Source organism: Crocuta crocuta, unplaced genomic scaffold (genome assembly GCF_008692635.1).
Source record: "Crocuta crocuta isolate KB4526 unplaced genomic scaffold, BGI_CrCroc_1.0 scaffold271, whole genome shotgun sequence".
Lineage (NCBI taxonomy): Eukaryota > Metazoa > Chordata > Mammalia > Carnivora > Hyaenidae > Crocuta > Crocuta crocuta.
Genome location: NW_027527824.1, coordinates 2,234,570 through 2,259,938, shown reverse-complemented (window position 1 = coordinate 2,259,938; position 25,369 = coordinate 2,234,570). Strand labels below are relative to the sequence as shown.

The 25,369-nt window shown below is 42.2% G+C and overlaps 1 protein-coding gene across 1 annotated transcript in view; it reads left to right on the top strand.

The window, feature by feature from the left end:
- The window catches only part of PPME1 (protein phosphatase methylesterase 1), a 69,390-nt gene extending 58,830 nt beyond the window's left edge, over positions 1–10,560 (top strand). The window contains exons 10-14 of the mRNA XM_077776604.1: positions 2,691–2,820; positions 3,698–3,742; positions 7,328–7,392; positions 7,983–8,050; positions 9,341–10,560. Coding sequence (XP_077632730.1) covers positions 2,691–2,820; positions 3,698–3,742; positions 7,328–7,392; positions 7,983–8,050; positions 9,341–9,359 — 327 coding nt within the window. The 3' untranslated portion in view covers positions 9,360–10,560. The remainder of the gene's footprint in view (positions 1–2,690; positions 2,821–3,697; positions 3,743–7,327; positions 7,393–7,982; positions 8,051–9,340) is intronic.
- The last annotated feature ends 14,809 nt before the right edge of the window (positions 10,561–25,369 follow it).

The window sequence follows — 25,369 nt, the reverse complement described above, 5'->3', positions numbered from 1 at the left end:
AGTGCGCAAGCAGGAGAGAAGGGCAGGAGAGACAGAGAGAGAGACAAAGAGAGAGACAGAGAGAGAGACAGAGAGAGAGAGACAGAGAGAGAGCTGATGCAGGGCTCCATCCCACTACTCTGGGATCATGACCTGAGCCAAAATCAAGAGTTGGATGCTCAACTGACTGAGCTACCCAGGTGCCCCACCACCTTAATCATTTTTAAGTGTATAGTTCAGTAGTGGTCACACTGTTGTGAAACAGATCTCCAGAACTTTGTCATCTTGCATATCTGAAACTCTATACTCATTAAACAATTTCCCTCACCCCCCACATACCTACCATTTTACTTTCTGTTTCTATGAATTCCACTACAATAGATACCTCATAGAAGTAGAATCAGTGTTTCTCTTTTTGTAACTGGCTTATTTCAGTTAACATAATGTCCTCAAGTTTCCTCTATGTTGTAGCATGTGACAAAACCTCCTTTTTTTAAAGCTAAATAATATGTAATACATTTGTTTATCCGTTCATCCATCAGTAGACATTTGGATTGTTTACACCTCTTGACTGTTGTGACTAATGTTGGTATGAATATGGCTCTGCAAATATCTCTTCAAGACTGTTTTCACTTCTTCTGAAGTGAGATTGCTGGATGATATGGTAGTTTTATTTTTAGAGTAATTGCTATGCTGTCTTCATAGTGGTTGTACCATTGTGTAATCCCACCAACAGTGCCCTAGGTGTTCCAGTTTCTCCACATCCTTGCCAACACTGGTTATTTGGTCTTTTTTGAAAATAGTCATCCTAATAGGTACAAAGTGATATCTCATTGTGATTTTGATTTGCATTTCCCTGATGATTAGTGATGTTGAGTATCTTTTCATGTACTTATTAGCCATTTGTAGATCTTCTTTGGAGAAATGTCTGTTCATGTCCTTGGCTCATTCTTTTTTTCAGATTTTTTTTTTTTGTTATTCAGTTGTAGGTGTTCTTTATATATTCTGAATATTAACCCCTTATCAGATATATGATTTGTAAATATTTTCTCCCATTCTGTTCAGTATCTTTTCACTGTTGATTGAGTTCTTGATGCACAGAAGTTTTTTAAGTTTGATGTAGTCCATTTATCTACATCAAAGAAATCATTGTCAAATTCAATGTCATGAAAAACTATATGAAGCTTTCTTCTTTGTTTTCTTCTAGAAGTTTTATAGTTTGAGGTCTTACATTTAGGTCTTTGAATTAAATTTGTATATTGTTCAATTTCATTATTTTGCATGTGAATATCCAATTTTCCCAACACCATTTGTTTAAAAAAACTATCCTTTCTCCATTGAATCATCTTGGACCCTTGTCAAAGATCATTCAGCCATATATGTGAGAGTTTATTTCTGGGCTCTCTAGTGTATTCCATTGGTCTCTTTGTCTTTAGACCAATACCATACTATTTTGATTACTGTGGCTTTGCAGTATGTTTTGAAATTAGAGAGCATGAGTCCTCCAATTTTGTTCTTTTTCAAAATTGTTTTGGCTGTTTGGGGTCCCTTGAGATTCCATATGAATTTTTCTATTTTTGTAAAAATGTCTTTGGGATTTTGATAGGGATTGTTTCGAATCTGCAGATTGCTTTGGGTGGTATGGACATCTTAACCATCCAGTGATCTCTAATACAGTATGTTGCTGCCTCATGTTCACTTCTAGATTTTCATGTTGTGGTTGCTTCAGTATGCCAGTTATTTATTTAAGTTATAATATTTCAAATTTTCAGTGATCCAGAAAAGTATAGAGATTCATTTATTTGTTCAGCTTATATTTGATGAGTGCATACTTTATGCCTATCTACTATATATCAGGATTTAACACACACACACACACACACACACACACATTTTTTTAATTCAAGTTATTTAACATACAGTGTAGTCTTGGCTTTAGGAGGGATTCATCTCTTACATATGACAGCCAGTGCTCATCTTGAAAAGTTCCCTCCTTAATGTCCATCACGCATCTCCCCACCCACCTCCTCCTTTCCAGCAACCCTCAATTAGTTCTCTGTATTTAAGTATCTCCCTCTCTGTATTTCTTATTTTTCCTTCCCTTCTCCTAGGTTAACAGATATATTTTATAATATTTGAGTCAGGTTTCCTTTTTCAGATTACTATTGCCAGAACATTATGTCATTGTTGTTAATCAAAATATAAGAAGAAATGCTCTACCAACAAATCAACGTATTTTCCCTTTTCCCTTCCAGTTCCTTTCCTCCATGTACCACATTTTTAGTAATCCTCATTTAGATGACATGTTATACCCTGCTTCTTTCTCTTTATATAAGCATTTTTTTCATACTGCACTGTGCTTTTGTAATTATCCTTTTGATAGATTTTTTTTTTTTTGTCAGTTAGATATAAGAGAGGCTCAGTCTTGGCTCTACCATTTACTAGCTTTGTAACTTTAAGAAAGTTTCCTAAATTCACTGAAATTAATAGAAGTAAAAAGTAAACTTCTAGTTATTTAAACATGGGAATTACAACGATAACCTATTATCACAAGACTGTTATAATTGATTAAGTGTATGTGAAAATGTCTGGGCCATAGTAGGCCCTTAAGTGCTAGTTTCCTTCCCTTTCCTTTTCCCAGGGACCTAGTTATTACCCTGTTCCACCAGGGGTTGCCCTCAGAGACTCAGAACTTGTTCTTATTCCTGCAGACCAAGAAAGACCATCCATACACTTGGAGAATTGAACTGGCAAAAACAGAAAAATACTGGGATGGCTGGTTCCGAGGCTTATCCAATCTCTTTCTCAGTTGTCCTATTCCTAAATTGCTGCTCTTGGCTGGTAAGTGTGTATGTGTATGTATTAGCTCTGGCTGCCATAACAAAATATTATAAATTGGGTGCTTAAGCAGCGAATTTATTTTCTCACAGTTCTGAGATCAGGGTACCAGCACAGTCAAGTTCTGGTGGGAGCTTTCTTACTGGCTTGTGGACAACTGTTTTCTCACTGTGTCCTTGCAAGGCAGAAGAGAGAGAGAGAGCAAGCTCTCTGGTGTTTATTCTTAAAAGGATATTAATCCTGTCATGTGAAAGCCCTACCCAAATGACCCCATTTAACCTTAGTTACTTCCTCATTTGACCCTAATTATTTCTATATCTCCAAATGTGGTCATTTGGTGGATTAGGGCTTCAGGGTACAAACTAGGGGGAGGAGGACACAGTTCAGTCCAAAACAGTATAGGTACTGAACATCTGAATATGCCCTTGTTAAAACTACTCACCAAATGGGTAGTGACATCCTAAGTCAAGTATATCATCACTCATTGATGCTTTTTTCCTCTCCATACCAAATCCCTAAACCTAACTAAGCACAAGCACCCATGTGGGATAGCCTAATTCTGACTTGCCTTCAGTCCCTGGTTAAACCCAAGTCTTTCTAGAGTGGTGTAAAGATATTCTGAGTATAATGGAAATTTAAAAAGTAAAACCCTGTTTTCAGAAACCAGTTTAAATGAGCAAAAAGATTGCAGGGGAATCTCATTCTGGAAAGCGTCATTTGGTGAGCATATACCCTCAAAGAGTGAGGATTGGCATTAACACGAATTGATAGTGTCATCACATTTACAACTTTGTAGCAGTTTTTCCTACTTGAATAGCAAAACCTGTTTCACAGAGGGTTTTCTAGTAAGTTACTTCTGGATTCTCCTGTTTTGTTGTAGGTGTTGATAGATTGGATAAGGATCTGACTATTGGCCAAATGCAAGGTAAGTCACCAAGAAATTCTGTCTCTGAGGGCAGAGTCATGTGGAAGTTAATGAACTTTAGAGTTAACCCAAACTTGACATCAACATCTACTTCTGACCCACTATTTGATTATAGGCAAATATTTCCCTGTTTTGAGCTTCAATTTTTTTTTCCCATCTGAAAATGGACTTAACTACCATCTACATCTCAGAGTTGTAAGGATTAAAATGAGGCTGTGTCTTTGCAGAGGGAAATATAAACCATAAAGTACCCTATAAACATAAAATAATTGTGAAAGGAGATTTTCTGAATACTGATCAGTATTTTTATCATTGTTGGAATTCTTAGGAAAGGAAAAAATCCAGGATAATGGAATGCATAAAGGTGTAAACTGTGTTTAGAAAATAGCATGGTGAGGTGGTAAAAGCAAAGGTTCTGAGGTTGGAAGAACTGACTTTGACTACTTCTTTCCTACTCATTTTACGACCCCCAAGCAAGTTACTTGACTTGCCTTAGCTTTAGTTTTTTCAGTCTATAAAATGAGAAAGTTGATGGCAGCTTCACAGGGATCATGAGTTACAATGATTAGAAAAATGACATATTGTGTTCAGGTCCAGATGTGTTGGTCATATGGAAGTGGAGGCTGTAGGACCACTTTTGTGGAGGCTCTCGCTTTAGTATAGTTGAAAAGCTTGGTAAAGGTGAAGTCAGTAGGCATTGACATCTTTTGGGTTATGGGAAGAAGAGACGCTAACTCCAAACCCAAGTCATCAGGTGTAACCAGATTGTGTTCTTGACCTTCCTTTTTTCCTACTTACACTCTCTGGGCAATCTCATGGCTTGTGTTTATACCTTGATAACTCCCAAAGCTAAACGTCCAACTCATACCTCTCTCCTGAGCTCTGGACCTGACCCATGTATCAAACCTGTTGGATATCTCTACTTGGATGTTCATGGGCTCAAACTGTTCTTTTAACTGTCCTCAAGCTCTTCACAGTAAAAGGGACTATATTCCCTCACAATAGTTGTTCAGAGGCTCCTGAATGATTTATTACATCATGGATCCAGGCACTTCTACCCTACCGTTCCTCCAACAGAAGTATCCTAAAGCCTGGAGCAAGACCATGGACTGGGACTGTGAATTTTATGACACTGATGTTGGTAATTTTGAGCTTAGACATCTTTCCTTAAATTCAATTCAAACAAACCTTTCCTAAGCAGTCTTTCTGTGTAAGACCTATTCTGTGATGCTGGACAGACAGAAGAATCAGATATGGCCCCTGAGACTGTCTGAAAGCAGTTGATCTGGACTGGAATAGCATTTGAAACCATTATTGATCACCAGCCTTGCAATCAGACAGTCCTGGGTGGTGAGTCACTGTTACTAGTGTTGTGGCTGAGTGAATTGCTAACTTCTTTAATCTCAAGTTTCTTCATCTATAAAACGGAAACAATGCTATATCTTAATACATTTTTGTGGTGTTTAAATGAGAAAATGCATGTGAAGTAAGAGTCTGACAAATGATGCCTTCATTTATCCAGGAAGTACTCATGATTCCTCATTGGATGCCCTGCTATTTCCTGAGTAAGGATTATGCCAAGACTACTTTCTCTTTCAAAGTATCCCATGAGTATAGAAAGTAAATGGCTGAAATGAGGGACATCCCATAAAACAGGAAAATGGCCAATTTGGCATAGATTCCAAACCACAGCCTTCCCAGCATTGAGTTTAAACCTGCTAAATTAATTATAGATTCCTAGAAACCTAGCACTCATTCATGATGCAACTTGTGTAAATAATTTAGGCTGTCTGAACATAAGGTTCTTTACCTGTAAATTGAGAGGGAATTGTTGGAAATATGCCCACTTCATAGAATAATTGTGAGGATTACCCATAATTGTTATTTTATGTGTACTAGGCACAGTGTTGTTAGTATGTAGGAATAAAAAATGCATCCCTAGACATTAAGCCCAGGGTGGTTGGAGTTGTAAGGTTAACAGGTCATTCGCTTAGTTACTCATTCAAGACTTACTAAGCACTTACTTCCATGTTTAGCCCTGTGTGGGGCCCTATTAGGGATATAGCAAGTAATGATATTAGGCTTTGTTTTTACAGAAATAACATACTCCTGGGGAGGCAAGCACCAATGGTATACAAAATACAAGTTTACAAAACAAGAGGGGCACAAGCTGCTCTATGTTTGGATCCAAATGTATTAGTTATAGTACCTTAGGAAGTACAAGAGGGCGGAGACTAGGCTGGACCAGGCTGGAGCACCCAAGGGCAGACTACGGCAAGTGGAAGGGCATAAGCTGGGCCTTACTGAATGGAATGGTCTTAGTTCCTCTACTGATTAAATAAGCAGACAGGCAAATCACTGACCATGGTATTAGTTTCATCATCTCAGAAAAGAATTTCAGTGTTTGTCCTGTCCAATTCTATAGCATAGATTGAGAATCAACTTAAAAAAATTGATAGACGAGTATTTTTAAAAAATTTTAAAGCACTGTGTAATTGGAGTAAGAATCCTAGAATGTGATGACCAGAAGGACTTCCAGAGCATATTGCTTTATTTTGTAAAGGAGCCACTTAGGCTCTGAGAGTCTGCTCTCTCTACTTAGGTCCCATATCCTTTGGTCTGCTCCGGGATCTCGCTTTATCCGTTATCTTGGTTCACTCTTAATAGCTATCACATTAATGGTGAGCTTACAGTGTTCTACAAGTGTGAGAAAGTGATCAGTATAGTCTGGCATATAGTTAAGCACTCAAATGGTAACTTATTCTTGTAATAATAAATTTCAAAATCCTTAACATAGCTTACAAAACACTTAATGGTATGGTCCCTGCTTTTATCTCCAGCCTCATTGTCAACTCTCATGAGCTCTATGCCAACCTTTTTATTTCCAGGAACAAATGTCATTTCATCCTCCTTTCATTTGTATAGGCTTCTTTTAATCCTTAAATCAAATAAGGATTTGATTGTGAAGTCTCCTTTTCTATGTTCTTCCAGTACTGTGTGCTCAGTTTTATCACAGGAACCACATGCTACATTAAAATTTTGTTTTTTGTGTTCCCTTACAAGAATATATAAATCTCCTGAAAACAGGAACAGTTTCTCCCTGTGTGTCTGGCCCAAAGTAAATGCACGCCAAAGGAAAAAATGACAGGAAAATTATTTGCCCAAGGTTACATCCTCCTCCAACCTTGATGATTGGGTCCAGACTACTTGGGAGGGGAGTTGATAGGGAGGTTCTGAACTCCTAGAGTGGCCTGTGAGACTACAGAGCTGGTAAGGAAAGGGCCATTTTATTTATTTTTTAATTTATTTCTTATGTAATTCATTTTTTTTTTTTTAGTTTATTTATTTGGAGAGACAGAGTGTGGGAGAGAAGGGAGAGAGGGAGGGAGGGAGGGAGGGAGAGAGAGAGAGAGAGAAAGAATCCCAAGCAGCCTCCACATTGCCATTGCAGAGCCTGATGTGGGCTCGAACTCACGAACTGTGAGATCATGACCTGAGCCAAATCCAACCAACTGAGCCACCCAGTTGCCCCAGGAAGGGATCATTTTAGTCCCTGAAATCACCTGGATTTTTTTTCCTCTCCAGGAAAGTTCCAGATGCAGGTCCTACCCCAGTGTGGCCACGCAGTCCATGAGGATGCACCTGACAAGGTGAGTCTGATGCTCTGTGACTGTTGCAGGACAGCTGTGAGAGTAACCTTGGCTCTCACAGAAAATAGTACAAGCCTTTGAGTTAGCCTGTGTTGCCCACAGTAGCTATTGTGAGGCCCGTACAGATACAACTCCACCATCTCCCCAGACCTCTCCCTGGTTTTGGCTGCTTATGGTCTTGGCTTTCTGTGTATGTGCTGAGGAGCCAGTGACACCCTGCTGTTTATCCCAGGTTCCTCTGGTTAAGATCTTAAGCTCTGCTTCTCTCACTTCCCCAAGAGCCAGATGTAAAAAGGGAAAATTAGGGTAGAAACTGCCTCCTAAACTACAGGCATAGTTAGAAATTAATGTGTACTTCTCCTATAGGAATAAGGGATAAATAAGCCTTCACGTCATTCCCCTTGACTTCTCTGGGGCTCTCCCTGGCAAGGATGGCCGGGAAGAGTCTCCCTAGCCTTGACAGGACTCGGATCCTGCAGGCCCCATGAATCCACTATAGAGCCTAACCTCCCAACAAAAGCCCACAGGACCTCCAAAGGTGATCCCCATTGCTGGTGTCATATAGCCTGGAATCTCTCTGCCTTTTCCAGGTAGCTGAAGCTGTTGCCACTTTCCTGATCCGGCACAGGTTTGCAGAGCCCATCGGTGGATTCCAGTGGTAAGTAAGTAACAAAGGTTTAAAGAGCCCAGCAGTGCTGGCCAACCACAACAAGATATTTGTAATGTTGTAAATATCTCTGCCTTACCCCTGCCTGGTTTGGGTCACCATGCCTTTCTTCTTCCTCCTCAACACAGAGCCAAGTGTGTGTGTTTCTGTTAAGCCATGGTTGATTGTTTCTGTGTGCCTTGGGTCCAGTGGGTTGTTGCAGAGCTGAGATTAAATCATCCCTAGTCCCCACTCCACCCGACTTCTTAAAGAAATCCCCCCACTTCTTGAGGTGCCCCCTTGTCTGAGGAGGCTAGGGTGGGAATCTCTTTTTTTAGACTCTCAGATAAGTTCTGTATGGCTTCTCCTGCCCTCCTGCTGAGGAAGGCTGGGCAGGCCATGGAGATTGTATAGAGATGCAGAGCTGGGTTTTCAACCTCAGAACTATTGATGTTTGGGGGCCTGTGTTCTGCATTGTAGGATGTTTGACAGCATCCCGACCCTGTAATACACTAGAAGCCAGTAGCACTTCAACATACACAAAGTTATGACAAGGAAAAATGTCTTTAGGTTTCAACAAATGTCTCAAGGAAGACAAAAATCACAGCTAAGAACCACTGGTTTAAAGGAAAAAGGATGCCTCTCATCCTAGGAAGCTCTTCATCTGTTTAGAGAGACAGTTGGACTTTCTTGAGGAGGAGGAGGAAGAGAGGCATGATTACCCAAACCACACAGGCCAGTCCCCACCTTAGGGAACTCATAGTCTGTGCTACAGAATGCCCCTGATCCTCAGCCCACAAACCCAATGAGTCACACCTGCCAGCTGGAAAGTCTCCTGATTTTGTTGAGGGTCCAGGGGAACTGGTTCCCTGCCTTCAGGAATTTGAAGAAGAAATGCTGAAGAAAAGAAATCGCTTCTGCATTAGAAAACTCTAAATATCAGGGCCTGGGAAGGGAGGGTCACAGGGCAAGGTCGGCATTGGAAATGATGATAGGAGCCTGGTATAGTGAGACACACAATTGACCTCAAGCAACTTACCATTGACGGACCCAAAGAATCAAAAGTAAAGACTTAGTTTTTCTTGATAATAATAGTGTCTGGGGCCCTGGGCCATTTGGAGCTTTGGTCATATCACCAGTTCACAGACCCTGTGTCTAGACTAGATGGGGCTGTGGGGAGGTCGGACAGTCTGCAAGGGCCTTGGTGGTCATGGAGGCCTGTGCTTTCAGGAGGAGACAGGGTGAGCAGGGGAAAGCTAGTAATGGTCACATTTGTTTTCCTTCTCTTTCCATTCTTCACAGTGTGTTTCCTGGCTGTTAGTAACCTGCTATCCGTCCCTCTCCCAGCACTGAGCTCTGTTGTAAATACATCGCACCAGAGGCCACTGTGATGCCGCTGTCTCCTCCTCACCATCCCGCCCGACCGTGTGACACCGGCTCCCTATAGACGGGCATCCCCAGATGTACAAACCCTTTTGTGTATTCCTGCCAAAAGCATTGTTTTCTAGGGCCTTTGACCAACCTCGACCAACTCAGTCCAAGGCTCCCCGGCTCCCACCCCTTTCCTGTTCAGGGGTAGCCCCTGCCTGTTCTCCCTGCCTTGCTTAGGGTGGAGCCTCCATCAGAACTGCCACCCTGGGCCCCATTCCTGGTATTAGGCAACGCACCTGGGTCCAAATGTCTCCCCAGGCTCAGGGACCTCCATTCCTTAAGATTGTTCTTGGTTTGGTCCTGCCCTACCTCATGGGATGGACCATGCACAGGGTGGTCCTTATGTTTCCTTTCTAATAAAATACCAGTCAGGTACCTTTTTATCCCAGTCTTACTCTTCCAGGCTTGGAAGACCCAGAGAGGCCAGGATCCCATCCTTAGGAATAGGGAGGGGTGGTGGATAGCATCACAAGAAACCAGCCTGAAAGTCAGGTCCAGCCAGTCCAAGCACATGGCCTCCCATCTGGGGAGAGCCCACTGTCCCTCTCCCACATGTCTGGGCACCTGCCCTGGGCTGAGGCCAGGCTGCTCCAGGGGCCTCTTGAGCCCTCACCTGCCATAGAACAACCCAGGTTAAATACAGCCCATGCACAAAGCCATAGGCCAAAGCCTGTGGAGTTGTTTTTAAGAATCAGATTTAACCATTTTCATAATTGGTCCCTGGAGGTGTGCAGAGTGCCCGCTTGCCTCTTCTAGACCCACAGCTTATCTTCACCATTTGTGGTTTCCATGTCTCTCTTCATAGAAACAGGCCAGCCCAGCACCCTCAATCTGTGCCCTCCTCCAGCTGCCTCACCACAGCACTGCGGCCTCCCCTACTGCCCAGGCACGCTGTTTCCAAGGGCAGGAAGGGGCCGTCTCCTGCAGCCCATCTTTTCTGTGACTGTCTTAGGTGATGCGTAGCCCCCTCCACCTTTCCACCCAACAACTTCCTATCCCTGTCCTGCTGCACGGTCCAGAGTCTGGGACCTACTTTGTTTCTTTGTTATTTATGACCTTGTTTAAAGAAAATAAATATCTCCCAACCTTTATTGATCTTGTCTTTCTCCATGGAGTTGTCCTTAATTCTGTTGATCTGGGGGCAGGGGACAGTTTGTTGGATTTAGTCACTATAGTCTCTAGAAACCCCGTTCCTGAAGCCCATCAGCATCTTATGCTCTCCCTGCTGCCCGCATCCAGAATGCCCAGTGAAATGGGCAGAGCCAGCCTCCACTGCAGCCAGGGAGACCCAGGTTCCAGTCCCATTCTCCCAGTTATTTGCTCAGTCAACTTTGGCCCAGAACAGGACAGTTTGTGCACTGTTCACATGAGTGCAGGCTCTCATGGCTTCACATCAGCCAACACCGGAACTTGTCCACAACCCAGGTCATCTCCTGAGCTCTGGATGCTTAGATCCGTCTTCCTCCTCCTACCTCTCCCAGATGACCAAAAGCCACTCATATTGACTGTTCATGAAACTGAACTCACCTTCCCCCTAAAACGTGTTCTTCCTCCCATGTTCCCTTGCTCTGTAAGTGGTAAGTACCACCATCTCTCCATTGTCCAAACCAGACACGCAGAGCTCTCTAGATGACTCCCTTACACCCATACCCGGCTTACCACCAAACCCCTACCCACGTTCTTTTCTACATCCTGTTTTCCATCCCACAGCCTCTGCCGTAGGTTAGGCCTCTTCTGTCAGCTAGCTCACTCAGTACCCTTGCTGGTTTTCTGCCATAGTCCCTCCCTTGGTCATCCTCTACACACTCTTGGGAGTCTTCTTTTTATTAGGCTTTAGAGCCAGACTGTTGAACTTAGAGCCCAAGGCCCTCCCCTTACAGGCTATATGAGATAGCATGTGCCTTCTCTCTTTGTGTTGCAGTTTCCTCCTCTGAAAAATGATCAGTACCTACCTCATAGTCTTAAAGACTACGTTAGTTAATATAGGTTAACTGGCTCTCTCAGCAACAGGCACAGGGTAATAAGCACTTTATAAATAGTTCCTGTCATGTCACTGCTATATTGTACTTAAGACCTTTACTCAGTGTGGTCTGGGGACGAGTAGCATCGGTGTCATCTGGAAGCTTATTCGAGATTTTGTCTCCACCCCAGACCTACTGAGTCAACTGATCTCATTCTAACACACATTAATTCTAAAAAGTTCTGATTTAGATGTTCCCTAAATATTTCAGGATAAAGCATGAGCTCCCTAGCAAAGAAGAAAAGTGCCTTGTGTGTGATTGGATTTCTCCCACCAAGCCCTTGATGGGGTGTGCATGAGGGTGGGTGGTCCCTTTGCTGGGCTGTGTGCCCTCTGTCCACATGAGGGCAGCATAATCACATGCATGATTTTCAGGAACACAACAGTGCTTCTGTTCACCAGGCAAGTCCCAATAGTCCTCAAACTTGGAGTGTCATCTAATTCACTTTATACTCATTTCATTTAATCCTCACAGCAGCCCTATGAGGTAAGTGATGTTATGTTCCTTTTACAAGTAGCCAGACAGGTCCAAATTCATACAGGTCAGAAGTGCTGGTGTCAGAATTCAAACCTAGATTGTTTCCTCCTCACACTGCCTCCTGGACAATACAGGGGACCCTAGGCAGAGGTCATTTTGGTCTAGGTACCAGACTGAAATAGCCAGAGGATGATGACCAGGGACTTGGTTCCTTCAGGTTTGATGGATGGAGACTGAGAATGAATGATATGTTGAACTTTGTGTTAGGTTCTGTACTAGTCACATACATCTCCTTTATATCCTTGTGAAGTATAGGCATTATTATCCCCCACGTTAAAGGTAAGGAAACTGAAGCTCAGATGTAAAGTGACTTGCCCACAGCCATGGCTAGGAGGCAGCAGCATCTCTATTTACTGAGTGTTCCATTGCACCCCAGCAGGGAAGGAACGATTCATATGTTCACACAGCATATCTTTAATGAGCACCTACTATGTGCTGGCCATAACAACATCCTTATGAAGCCTACACATCAGCACTATGAACTCAGGAAAGAAATAGAGTAGACTCAGACCCTCTGAATGAAGGATTTACTACAGAGTCAGAAGGAGCATGTCTAGGCCAAACCGAAGGCCATTCTGTCGCACGCACTAAAGAATGTCTAAGGAGAACTTCCTCAAAAAAAGAATGTAGGCAAATTTTGGGGTAGCCATAGATCTACTGGTAGGGAAAGAACCTTGAGATTGAGAGGACTCAAAGGCACGAGGGGAGCAGGATTTGAATGACTTTTTGGTATTACCCTCTTCTAAACCTACTGTTAGGAGCATTTATTTGCTGATTAAGCAAACCTGAGCACCTGTTCTGTACCAGGCTTCCAGGGGACTTTGGAGACAAATAATGAAGCCCTTCAAATGGGCTCATAGTCTAGACAGACTTTTAGAGAAAGTGACATTTAGTGACTGCATTGTGTAAAGAGGAAGGGAACAACTAAACCTCTTTGAAACAGGTCGGGAAAGGCTCCACAAAAGAGATAGAATTTGATTTGAGCCTTGAAGCATCATCACGAGGTGCAGGTGAAGAAGGAAAGGAAATAAAATACAAGGCAGGTAGAAGGGACAGCATACACAAGCCCAATATACTGGAAAGTCAGTCTGAGGCAAACTCGCGGATTAGTGTGATTAGTATGGCTGGAGTAGAGGCTGACAGAAGAGTCAGCAGGAGGCAGGACATAAAGGACTTGAGTGGCAAGAACGCGAGTCCTCAAAAGTTGAGGAGTCTAATATCCTGTGCAGTGGACTGGAAGGCAGCAGACTCCAGGCAGGAGACAGTAAGAGTCAGTTACAGCAATCAGAGAAAAGGCACAGGTATGCTTAACTAGGACAGTGGCTGCAGGTGTAAGAGAAAACCTTCATTATCTTTTTTTTTTTAATGTTTATTGTTGAGAGGAAGAGACAGAGTGCAAGTGGGGAAGGGGCATAGAGAGAGGGAGACACAGAATCTGAAGCAGACTCCAGGCTCTGAGCTGTCAGCACAGAGTCTGACATGGGGCTCGAACCTATGAACCATGAGATCATGACCTGAGCCTAAGTCAGATGCTTAACCAACTGAGCCACCCAGACGCCCTGAAAAGGTTCATTATTTTGGAAGCAGAATGAACAATAAAGAAACCAATTTGGACGGAGAGATGCCAAGGGCCCTTAAGTTGGAGTTAGGGGTCATCAGAAACAGGGGTAGGGAGTTAAAAGGTCAGGACTTTAAGAAGGGAGAGGCAAGAAGAGAGTCTAAAACTGGAGTAGAGAAAAGCAAAGGCAGTCACACTCTCCCTTGCAGGAACAGAGTTTTTGAGCCAACTCTTCTACCATGGCCGGCTGTCCCACTAGCGGCCAGAATCAACACGTTCTCAATCTGGGTCCAGGGCTCAGAAAGTTATGTAAACTCAAGAGGCTCCCTTATTCCTAGAGCTGGTTTCCTCTCCCAGCAGTTTGCTAGAAAACCCCAGCCTGTAGCCAGGCGAAACCTTGGAAACAGAGACTAGCCAAGTGGCTGGCCTCTTACATGTGCTGAAAGTGACTGCTGCCCTCCTGCCACATGAGGTAATAAGCAGGTGAACCGGAGGTATGATGGTCAGTGCTTTAGTTTTGCTCCATCTGAAAATGTGGCAAACTTTAAAGAAGATAGAGTAGTTATCTACAGGGATCCATCGGAGCCTTACCCTCAAACCCTTAGCCAAAAAGACGGTCTCTTTAGCACCTCCTTCCTTTGAAATGATCTTTAATTTCACCTGGAGCTACCCGTTTCACATGCAAATATGCCCCTGGCCACGACCTAGGGTCCCTCTGTCACTCAGACCTTAGCATGGAACAGGCCAATCAAGCACTGGGTGGGAAGGATCATGTGACCAAGGAAAGGGTGGGCAGGGCAGGCTCTCCTTCCTAAGGGGGAGAAAATTGTGGGGATCCCAAGGTGAGGGAAAAAGAAAAGTCCAGAAAGAAAGAGGTTAGTTAGAAGCAGCTGGTGGGGAGAAACTCCACGCTCCAGATCCCAACTCTGCTTCTAGCTATGTGAATTTAGACATTTTGTTTTCTTTACCTTTGTTTTGTTTTGTTTTGTTTCTGAGCCTCCTTTTCCTCCTTTGCCAAAAGGGATACTTGTTGTAAGAGAAGGGAAGTAAAATAGCTGGCACAGAGTAGGCACAAATGTTTGTCTCCTCTCCCTAGCTTTTAGCTCATTTCATAGTTTTGCTAAGTGTACAACACTCTGCCTGCAAATGTCCCTTCTCCCCAGCCCACCCCTTCTCCTTTGCCCTCTCCCAGCTTGAGTAGCCAAGTCCCCCAGACAGGAGACTCTTTGAATGGTTCCATGAAAGGGCAGTTTATGCTGGCATTGCTGGACAAGGGCCCCCCAGAATTAACACCCTCTCGCTTCCTTCTCCCAGACAGCTCTCCGTGCCCTCTTGTGTGTAAAAGGGGGACAAGTGAGGTGGTGGCTGGTCCCTGCCCTCCACAGGCACATGTTCTCTCCACTGTGTCCCCGGGGCTCCAGTGTGGAAGCCCTCTCGGCCCAGTCTAGCCAAAGCATTCTCCCCTTTCTCCCAGCTCCCATGATCCTTAGGGTAACACCACACAGCTTTCCACTTGATTATATCCAATTAGCTATTCTTATATTTGGATGTGTGCTCATTTTGCCTTAAGGGCAGTGAGCAGGCCTCCTCAGTTTCTTGGATTCTCATGGGGCACCTAGCATGGAACTGTTCACACAATAGGTGTTCACTGTAGCTCTGTGGAATTGAGGTGATTCATTTGTGTATTCAACAAATACCTACATCTGGGGCACCTGGCTGGCTCAGTTGGTACAGCATACGACTCTTGATCTCAGGGTTGTGAGTTCAAGCCCCACGTTGGCCATGGAGCATACTTCAACAAACGAACAAACAAATAGACTTAAAAAACAAACAACTATCTGATAGTATTCTTAGCCATTAGGCACCAGAGGCAGAATGGATAGACCTTTCAATGCCTGGGAAAGGGTTAGAAACTCCTCTCAAAAACTGTTGGATCCAAAGATATTATTGCCAATAGTAGCAAAACAGCCACAGCCAAATAACATGTAATGCAGATAACAGAAGGCTAGTTAAGATCTTTGGAGACAGACCTGAGTTTGAATTCTGCCTCTGTCGCTGTATAGATGTGTAACCTCAGGCACATTACATATTCTCTGCCTCAGTTTCTCTCATCTGCAAAATGGGGATAATAGTGCCTATCTCATTGTAAGAACTGAAGGAGACAAGTACACCTAAGTTCTTAGCACAGGGTTGGCCTATTGTACATGGTCAGTCTGGGGCCACTAGTGATATCATTTACTTAAAGGAATATTCCTAGAGTGAGGCTTGTTAGTGATACGTAGTGCAATGCCAGGAGCTCAATTGGACAAGGCTATTAGAAAAAAGACTGAATGGGGCATCTGGGTGGCTCAGTCAGTTAAGCGTCAGACTTCAGCTCTGGTCACGATCTCACAGTTTATGAGGTCGAGCTCCGCACTGGGCTATGTGCTGATACCTCTGAGCCTGGAACCTTCTTTGGATTCTGTGTCTTCCTCTCTTTCTCTGCCCACCCTGTCCTCCCTCCCCCATCTCAAATATAAATAGAAACAAAAACATGATAAAAAAAAAAAGGGGGGGGGGAGGCCAAACAATGGTGCAAGAAAACAAAATTATAAATAAGCAATGCCCCAAGCAGCAGTCAGTCCTATCTAGATTTAGCTACCTACCCCCTAAACACTGTTGGGCCCCTAAAGCACACCACTTTCTAGCAGGACTAATCAGAGTTTCTGAGGGCATGGAGACTGCTGCAAATATGAATGACTAAAGCCTTTCCACTCTCCAGTTGTGGTACGATGGACAGACACAGCTTTGATAACCACTAAGTGGAAAGCACTGGTGAAGGAGAATAAAGGCCAGGCCTCAGACCAAGCCCCATTGTGTGACCTCAGGCAAACCACTAACCATTACAGACCTTGCTTTCCATAATGCCCGCTCTTCTTTACACCCTGGGTGGGTGAAATTCAAGAGAAGTGCTAAAAGTGTTTTGAAAACTAACATACTAACCAAAAGTAAGGTGGTACCATTCAAAGCGTAGGGACAGGCATTCCCCCCTGTTTGCACAGCCCTCCCCTCCTTCCAGGCCTCTCCAGACCCTCAACATCTTCAAGATTTCATCAGCCTTTCCTTCCCATGAAGCCTCCGGGGGGAGCTTCTCAGTGCTGTGTTCCTATTTCCACCTGTGAGCCTATCTTGTGATGATCTGAAGGTCTGGGCACAGTCAGCATTCTAATTCTCCTCTCCATTCCTGGTGCCTGCAAGGGCCTGGCACTAAGGCGGCACCTTGGTTATGTGATCTGGATAAACAAATGAGGCTATCCCAACTACCCCAAGCCACAATGATCCCTTCAGCTCTGGACTGTGGCATTCAACAATTCTTCTCTCACTGCATGTAACCTTTCCACATCATGCTTAACTTACATTTAACCCTGGATGCATCTGTGTTATTTCCCTTCTGGTCATTAGCTCCCAGGGACTGCGTCGTGCACCTCAGCATCCCCAGAGCATGCCTGGGCCCAGTGCCTGCCCCTGGAGAATGCTCAGTAAGCGCTTGTTTCATCTGCCAGATAGTTCTTGGGCCTCAGTCACCTGATCAGGATGTGTGATAATTGCCACATATCAGACATTGCAAAAGTAGTGGTTCAAAGCACAAGGTTTGGAGCCAGACTATGGGACTTGGGCAAGTTACTTAAACTCATCTCTGCGTCCATATCTGTAAAACAGGCATAACACTGTAGCGAGGGTTGGGATGAACATTTAAATCATTGCTACACATAGGCCTTAGAACAGTGCCCATCATACAGTAAACTCACCCAAGTTCACCGTTGCTCCTATTGCTGAAACCAACCCTGCAATTCTGAGAAGGCCCAGCTCTGATCCCTGAAGCTGCAAAGAAAGGCGAGCCGTGTTGCTCAGACAGTAGCTTTCTGTTTCCAGCCTGGTCCTCTGGAGCCTCAGTATGTGACTGAGGGTAGCAGACCATGCCCCTCCCAAATATGCTGCTCTGGTATCTTAACTATGTTGAGCTGCAGGCACTTGAAAAACAGCAAATGCAAGGAGCAGCTTTCTCTGAACTCCCATTATCTGCCTAAAGACAGATCCTTCAAAAGGAAATCAATTGTCAAAAATCCCCCCTCTGGGAATTTCCGCAACTGAGAAGGATTGACTCTCAGCACGGGAGAGGAAACTAGAAGTAGACATCACACCCAGACAGATTTTGTCACAAACTATCATACCTCTCATTTATTCTAAGGGCCCATTCATCTTTCCTAAAAATCTCCCCTAAGAGGCCTACACTGCCCCTTTGCCTTTCCCTTTTAAGATGATATTTAATCCTGAATTCTAAGCCACCTAGGGAAGTTATTCATTTTTTCCTGTGTTTCTCATGTATACGTGAGGTGTACATGTTCATAAAACTTCTGCTTTTCTCTTATTAATCTTTTATTACAGAGATCTCAGCTAAGAATACAGAAGGGTACAGCTAAAATTCCTTCCCCTAGATGACAAGATTTAGTAATTTAGTAAGAGGATTTCCAGAATCTTGGCACACTCAGCAGAAATACTAAAGATGTGACCAGGTGCTCATCGACGCCCTGGGGAAAGCTGACTACCAGCACATCAGAACTCTTTCCTTAGGGGCCACAGAGCTCTGGGAAGCAGAAATTCTGAAGTGCATGGTGCAGGGAGGGAGCAGAGAGAACACAGCATCCAACCACACAGTTGCTTGACTGTGTGCGGTCTTTGTGAGTGAGGCCCACACTCCCACCCCTGTTAAAGAACCTGAGCCAAGTTGCCTGGAACGTTCTCTGCACAAGTGCTCAGACATTACAGTTATTTATCAATACAGCTTTAGCTTATGCTACCCTTCTTCTGGGAAGTGCTTCTCCTCATTAGACTCTACATTAAAAATTCTACCAGTCCTCTGGAGGAGCCAAGATGGAGGAACAGCATGGAAGTCTTTTTTGTCTCCCGTACATGAAATACAGCCAGATCAACACTAAACCATCCTGCACACCTAGAAAACTGATTTGAATATTAACACAACAGTCTTCACAACCTGAACCACAGAACCCAACAGGTATGGAGAAGTGAACTGCGGGAAAGAGGAGCCATGGAGGGCAGGGAGCTGTTTTTGTTTGCAGAGAGAGGACAGAGACCAGTGGAGAGTATGGGAAAAGCACCCCCCACAAAAGCAGCTGGAGAGAAAGTGGAAAAGTGGAAAACAGCCATAGGGACTGAACTAAAAATGGAGAAAGGAGAAAGGAGAGGGTTTAAATTCCATTAAGACTCTATAACCAGGGGGAACACAGAATCTAAAACCCAGCAGCTCAAATACCTGTGGTGCTCTGGTGGGAAGGGTGAAGTCCCAGGAGAAGAGTGGGTCTGGAGGTGCTCGGGCTATGAGTGACTTTCCGTAATCCTGGAAACGCTCCTGCTACACGATCGCATGAACTTTTTCTGGGGCGAGCTGGCACCCAGCTGCAAGTACTCTGGACATCGACAGCAGCAAGGCCCCGTGAAAGTTCCCAGGTGTGGCCAGTACCAGGCCATTGCTGGGTGAGACCCTCCCCCAGAGGATCTGACCAGGTTAAATCCACAGCTACCCTGACGTGAGGGGTTGGGAAACACAGTTGCATCTCAGATAAAACTCAGGAGGAAGGTGCCGCCTGGCAACATGATGCGTGGTTACAGACAGTGTAAGAGCAGGGAGTGGACTGAAACTGGAGACAAAGGACGTGCGCGATTCTTGGTCAGGGAAAGCACAGAGTTCTGATACCAGACTGGCTAGCTGGGTGATGCCATTTTCACCCCGCCCACGCATGCGCACACACACCTATAGGCACCACAGCGATCCACCCCAGTAAGCTAAGCAGCACCGTCTAGTGGAGAAGGGAGCAGTTACACTAAGCCCCACCCAACTGGGCCAACCTTGCTCTTCAGGAACACACAAATCTCTCTACCTGCTTAGTTTATAGACTATAAACTGCTTCATATTTTGACTTCTAGGGGAAAACGATGTAATATCAATTGTATTTCAGTCTGTTCACTGGTCTATCTATTCAACTTTCTTTTTTCTTTCTGTTCTTTTTCATTTCTTTTACTTGAATACAGAAAGATAAACTTATTTTTATTTTCAATTTTTATTAAAAACATTTTCTTTTATTTATTTGACTAAAATTTTTACTTTTTAAAAAAATTTTTTCAATTATACTTTACTTCCATCATTTCATGTTATTCAATATCATCGTATTCTTTTTCTCAAATTTTCAAAAATTTTTTTTAATTTATTTTATTTTTTTCCCCTTTTTTCTCTAATCAGTCAAGCTCCTTTCAATAACCAGACCAAAACACACCTAGGATCTAGCATCACTTATTTGATTGTGTGTGTGTGTGTGTGTGCACGCGCGTTGTTTTTAATTTTAATTTTTCCCTCTTTTTTCTCTAATCAATCAAGCTCCTTTCAATAACCAGACAAAAACACACCTAGGATCTAGCATCGTTTATTTGCCTTTGTGTGTGTGTGTGTGTGTGTGTTGTTTTCATTTTTTTAATTAAAAAATTTTTTACCTTATTAATTCCTTTTCTTCCTTCAAAATGACTAAATGAAGGAATTCACCCCAAAGGAAAAGCAGGAAAAAATGACAGCCAGGGATGTAACCAATACAGCTCCAAGAAGGATGTCTGAACCAGAATTTAGAATCACGATAGTAAGAATACTTAGCTGGGGTTAAAAATAGATTAGAATCCCTCCTTATGGAGACAAAAGAAAAGCTAGTCAGGATGAAATAAAAAAATGCTATAACTTAGTTGCAATCTTGAATAGATGCCACAGCGGCAAGGATAGACAAGGCAGAGCAGCGAATCAGTGATATAGAGGACAAATTTATGGAGAAAAATGAAACAGGAAAAAAGAGGGAGAGTAAAGCAAAAGAGCACAATTTAAGAATAAGAGAAATCAGTGACTCATTAAAAAAACACAATATCAGAATCATAGGAGTCCCAGAAGATGAAGAAAGAGAAAAAGTGGTAGAAGAGTTATGTGAGCAAATCATAGCAGAAAATTTTTCTAACCTTGGGAAAGACACAGATATCAAAATCCAGGAAGCACAGAGGACTCCCATAAGATTCAACAAAAACCAGCCATCAACAAGGCATATTATAGTCAAATTCACAAAATAGTCAAGAAAAGAATCATGAAAGCAGCAAAGGAAAAAAAGTCCTTAACCTACAAAGGAAGACAGATCAGGTTTGCAGCAGACCTATCCCCAGAAACTTGGTGGGCCAGAAAGGAGTGGCCAGCTATATCCAATGTGCTGAACTGGAAAAATATGCAGCCAAGAATTCTTTATCCAGCAAGGCTGTCATTCAAAATAGAAGGAGAGATTAAAAGTTTCCCAGACAAACAAAAATTAAAGGAGTTCGTGACCACTAAACCACCCCTGCAAGAAATTTTCAGGGGAACTCTCTAAAGGGAGAAAAGATGGGGGGAGGGGAGACCAAAAGCAACAAAGACTAGAAAGGACCAGAGAACACCACCAGAAACACCAACTCTACAAGAAACATAATGGCAATAAAGTCATATCTTTCAGTACTCACTCTAAACATCAATGGACTAAATGCTTCAATCAAAAGACACAGGGTAACAGAATGGATAAGAAAACAAGATCCATCTATATGCTGTTTATAAGAGACCCACTTTAGACCTAAAGACACCTTCAGATTGAAAGTAAGGGGATGGAGAACCATCTATCATGCTAATGGTTACCAAAAGAAAGCAGAGTAGCCATACTTATATCAGACAATCTAGACTTTAAAATAAAGACTATAACAAGAGATGAAGAAGGGCATTATATCATAATTAAGGGGTCTATCCACCAAGGCCTAATAATTGTAAACATTTATGCTCCAAATGTGAGAGCACCCAAATATATAAATCAATTAAATGCAAACATAAACTGAATGATAATACCATAATAGTAAGGGATTTCAACACCCCATTTACAGCAATGGACAGATCATCTAAACAGAAAATCAACACGGAAACAATGGCTTTGAATGACACACTGGACCAGATGGACTTAACAGATATATTCAGAACATTCCATTCTAAAGCAGCAGAATATACATTCTTCAGTGCACATGGAACGTTCTCCAGAATAGACCACATACTGGGACACAAATCAGCCCTCAACAAGTACAAAAAGATCAAGACCATACCGTGCATATTTTCAGACCACAACACTATGAAACTTTAAATCAACCACAAGCAAAAATTTGGAAAGATAACAAATACTTGGAGACTAAAGAACATCTCCAAGAAGAAGTTGAGGAAATTAAAAAGTGCATGGAACCCAATGAAAATGATAACACCACAGCCCAAAACCTCTGGGACACAGCAAAGGCAGTCATAAGAGGGAAGTATATAGCAATCCAGACCCTCCTAAAGAAGGAAGAAAGGTCTCAGATACACAACCTAACCTTACATCTCAAAGAACTAGAAAAAGAACAGCAAATAAAACCCCAAACCAGCAGAAGACAGGAAATAATAAAGATTAGAGCAGAAATCAATGCTACTGAAAAAAAAAAACAAACAGGAGAATAAATCAATGAAACCAGAAACTGATTCTTTGAAAAATTAACAAAATTGATAAACTCCTAGCCAGTTTAATCAAAAAGAAAAAAGAAAGGACCCAAATAAATAAATCAAGAATGAAAGAGGAGAGATTACAACTAACACAGCAGAAATGCAAACAATAATAAGAGAATATTATGAGCAATTATACACCAATAAAATGGGCAATCTGGAAGAAATGGACAAATTCCTAGTAACATATAAACTACCAAAACTGAAACGGGAAGCAGGAAACTTGAACAGACTCATAAGCAGTAAAGAAATTGAATTAGTAATCAAAAATCTCCCAAAGTCTAGGGCCAGATGGCTTTCCAGGGAAATTCTACCAAACATTTAAGGAAGAGTTAATGCCTATTCTCTTGAAACTGTTCCAGAAAAACAGAAATGGAAGGAAAGGTTCCAAACTATGAAGCCAGCATTACCTTGATTCCAAAACCAGACAAAGACTCCACTAAAAAAGAGAACTATAGACCAATCTCCCTGATGACCATGGATGCAAAAATCCTCAACAAGATATTAGCCAACCGATCCAATAATACATCAAAAAAATTATTCACCACGACCAAGTGGGATTTATACCTGGGATGCAGGGATAGTTCAATATCCATTAAACAATCAATGTGATTCATCATATCAATAAAAGAAAGGACAAGAACCACATGATCCTCTCAATAGATGCAGAGAAAGCATTTGACTACAGCATCCTTTCTTGATAAAAACCCTTAAGTAGGGATAGGAGGATCATACCTTGAGATCATAAAAGCCATATATGAAAGACCTAATGCTAATATGATCCTCAGTGGGGAAAAACTGAGAACTTTCTCCCTAAGGTCAGTAACAAGACAGGGATGTCCACTCTTGCCACTTTTATTCAATATAATATAAGTCTTAGCCTCAGCAATCAGACAACATAAAGAAATAAAAGGCATCCAAATCAGCCAGGAGGAGGTCAAACTTTCACTCTTCGTAGATGACCTGATACTCTATGGAAAACCCAAAAGATTCCACCAAAAAACTGCTAGAACTGATCCATGAATTCAGCAAAGTGGCAAAATATAAAATCAATACACCGAAATTGATTGCCTTCCTATACACCAAGAATGAAGCAACAGAAAGAGAATTCACAAAATTGAGCCCATTTACAATTGCACCCTAAAACCATAAATACCTAAGGAATAAATCTAACCAAAGAAGTGAAAGATCTATATACGTAAAAATATAGAAAGTTTATGAAACAAATTGAAGAAGACACACAAAAAAGGAAAAATATTCCATGCTCCTGGAAAGGAAGAACAAATATTGTTAAAATGTCAATACTATCCAAAGCAATCTACATATTCAATGCAATCCCTATCAAAATAATTCCTGCATTCTTCACAGAGCTAGAACAAACAATCCTAAAATTTGTAGGGAACCACAAAAGACCCCGAATAGCCAAAGCAATCCTGAAAAAGAAAACCAAAGCAGGAGGTATCACAATCCCAGGCTTCAAGCTGTATTACAAAGCTATAATCATCAAGACACTATTGTACTGTCACAAGAACAGACACTCAGATCAATGGAACAGAATAGAGAACCCAGAAATGGACCCACAAATGTATGGCCAACTCATCTTTGACAAAGCAGGAAAGAATATTCAATGGAATAAAGACAGTCTCTTCAGCAAGTGGTGCTGGAAAAACTGGACAGCGACATGCAGAAAAATGAACCTGGACCACTTTCATACACCATACACAAAAATAAACTCAAAAACTTAGGATGAAAGACCTAAATGTAAGACAGGAAGTCTTCAAAATCCTGGAGGAGAAAGCAGGCAAGAACTTCTTTGACTTGCCCGTAGCAACTTTTATTCAACATGTCTCCAGAGGCAAGGGAAACAAAAGCAAAAATGAACTATGGGGATCTCATCAAAATAAAAAGCTTCTGCACAGCGAAGGAAACAATCAGCAAAACTAAAAGGCAACTGATGGAATGGGAGAAGATGTTTGCAAATGACGTATCAGATAAAGGGTTGGTATCAAAAATCTATAAAGAACTTATCAAGCTCAACACCCAAAAAACAAATAATCCAGTGAAGAAATAGGCTAAAGATATGAACAGATACTTCTCCAAAGAAGACATCCAGATGGCCAACAGATACATGAAACAATGCTCAACATCACTGATCATCAGGTAAATACAAATCAAAACCATGATGAGATACCACCTCACACCTGTCAGAATGGCTAACATTAACAACTCAGGCAACAACATGCTGGCGAGGATGTGAAGAAAGGATCTCTTTTGCACTGCTGGTGGGAATGCAAACTAGTGCACCCACTCTGGAAAATATTGTGAAGTTTCCTCAAAAAATTAAAAACAAAACTACGCTTTGACCTAGCAATTGCATACTAGGTATTTATCCAAGGGGTACAGGTATGCTGTTTCAAAGGGACACATGCACCCCAATGTTTATAGCAGCACTATCAACAATAGCCAAAGTATGGAAAGAGCCCAAATGTCCATCGACGGATGACTGGATAAAGAAGATATGGTATATATATATATATATGTGTATATGTATGTATATACGTGTACATATATATGTATGTATATATACGTATATACATACATACGTGTGTATATATATATATATACACAATGGAGTATTACTTGGCAATCAAAAAGAATGAAATCTTGCCATTTGCAACTACGTGGATAGAACTAGAGGGTATTAGGCTAAGCGAAATTAGTCAGTCAGAGAAAGACAAATATCATAGGACTTCACTCATATGAGGACTTTAAGATACAAAACAGATGAACATAAGGGAAGGGAAGCAAAAATAATATAAAAACAGGGAAGGGGACAAAGTCTCTTAAATATGGAGAACAAACAGAGCGTTATTGGAGGGGTTGTGGGAGGAGGGGTGGGCTAAATGGGGAAGGGGCATTAAAGAATCCACTCTTTAAATCATTGTTGCACTGTATGCTAACTTGGATGTAAATTTAAAAAACGAAGAAAAATAAATAAGAAAAAAAATTCTACCAGTCCTCCAAAGCACAGCTACAAAGATGCCTTTTTATTCACTTATCCAAAAATATTTGCTGAATGCCTACTTATTTGGACCAGACCTTCTTCTGGGGATACCAAGAGGAGGAAGGAGTACAGAGTCTAGTGCAAGCAGCCAAGCAAATAA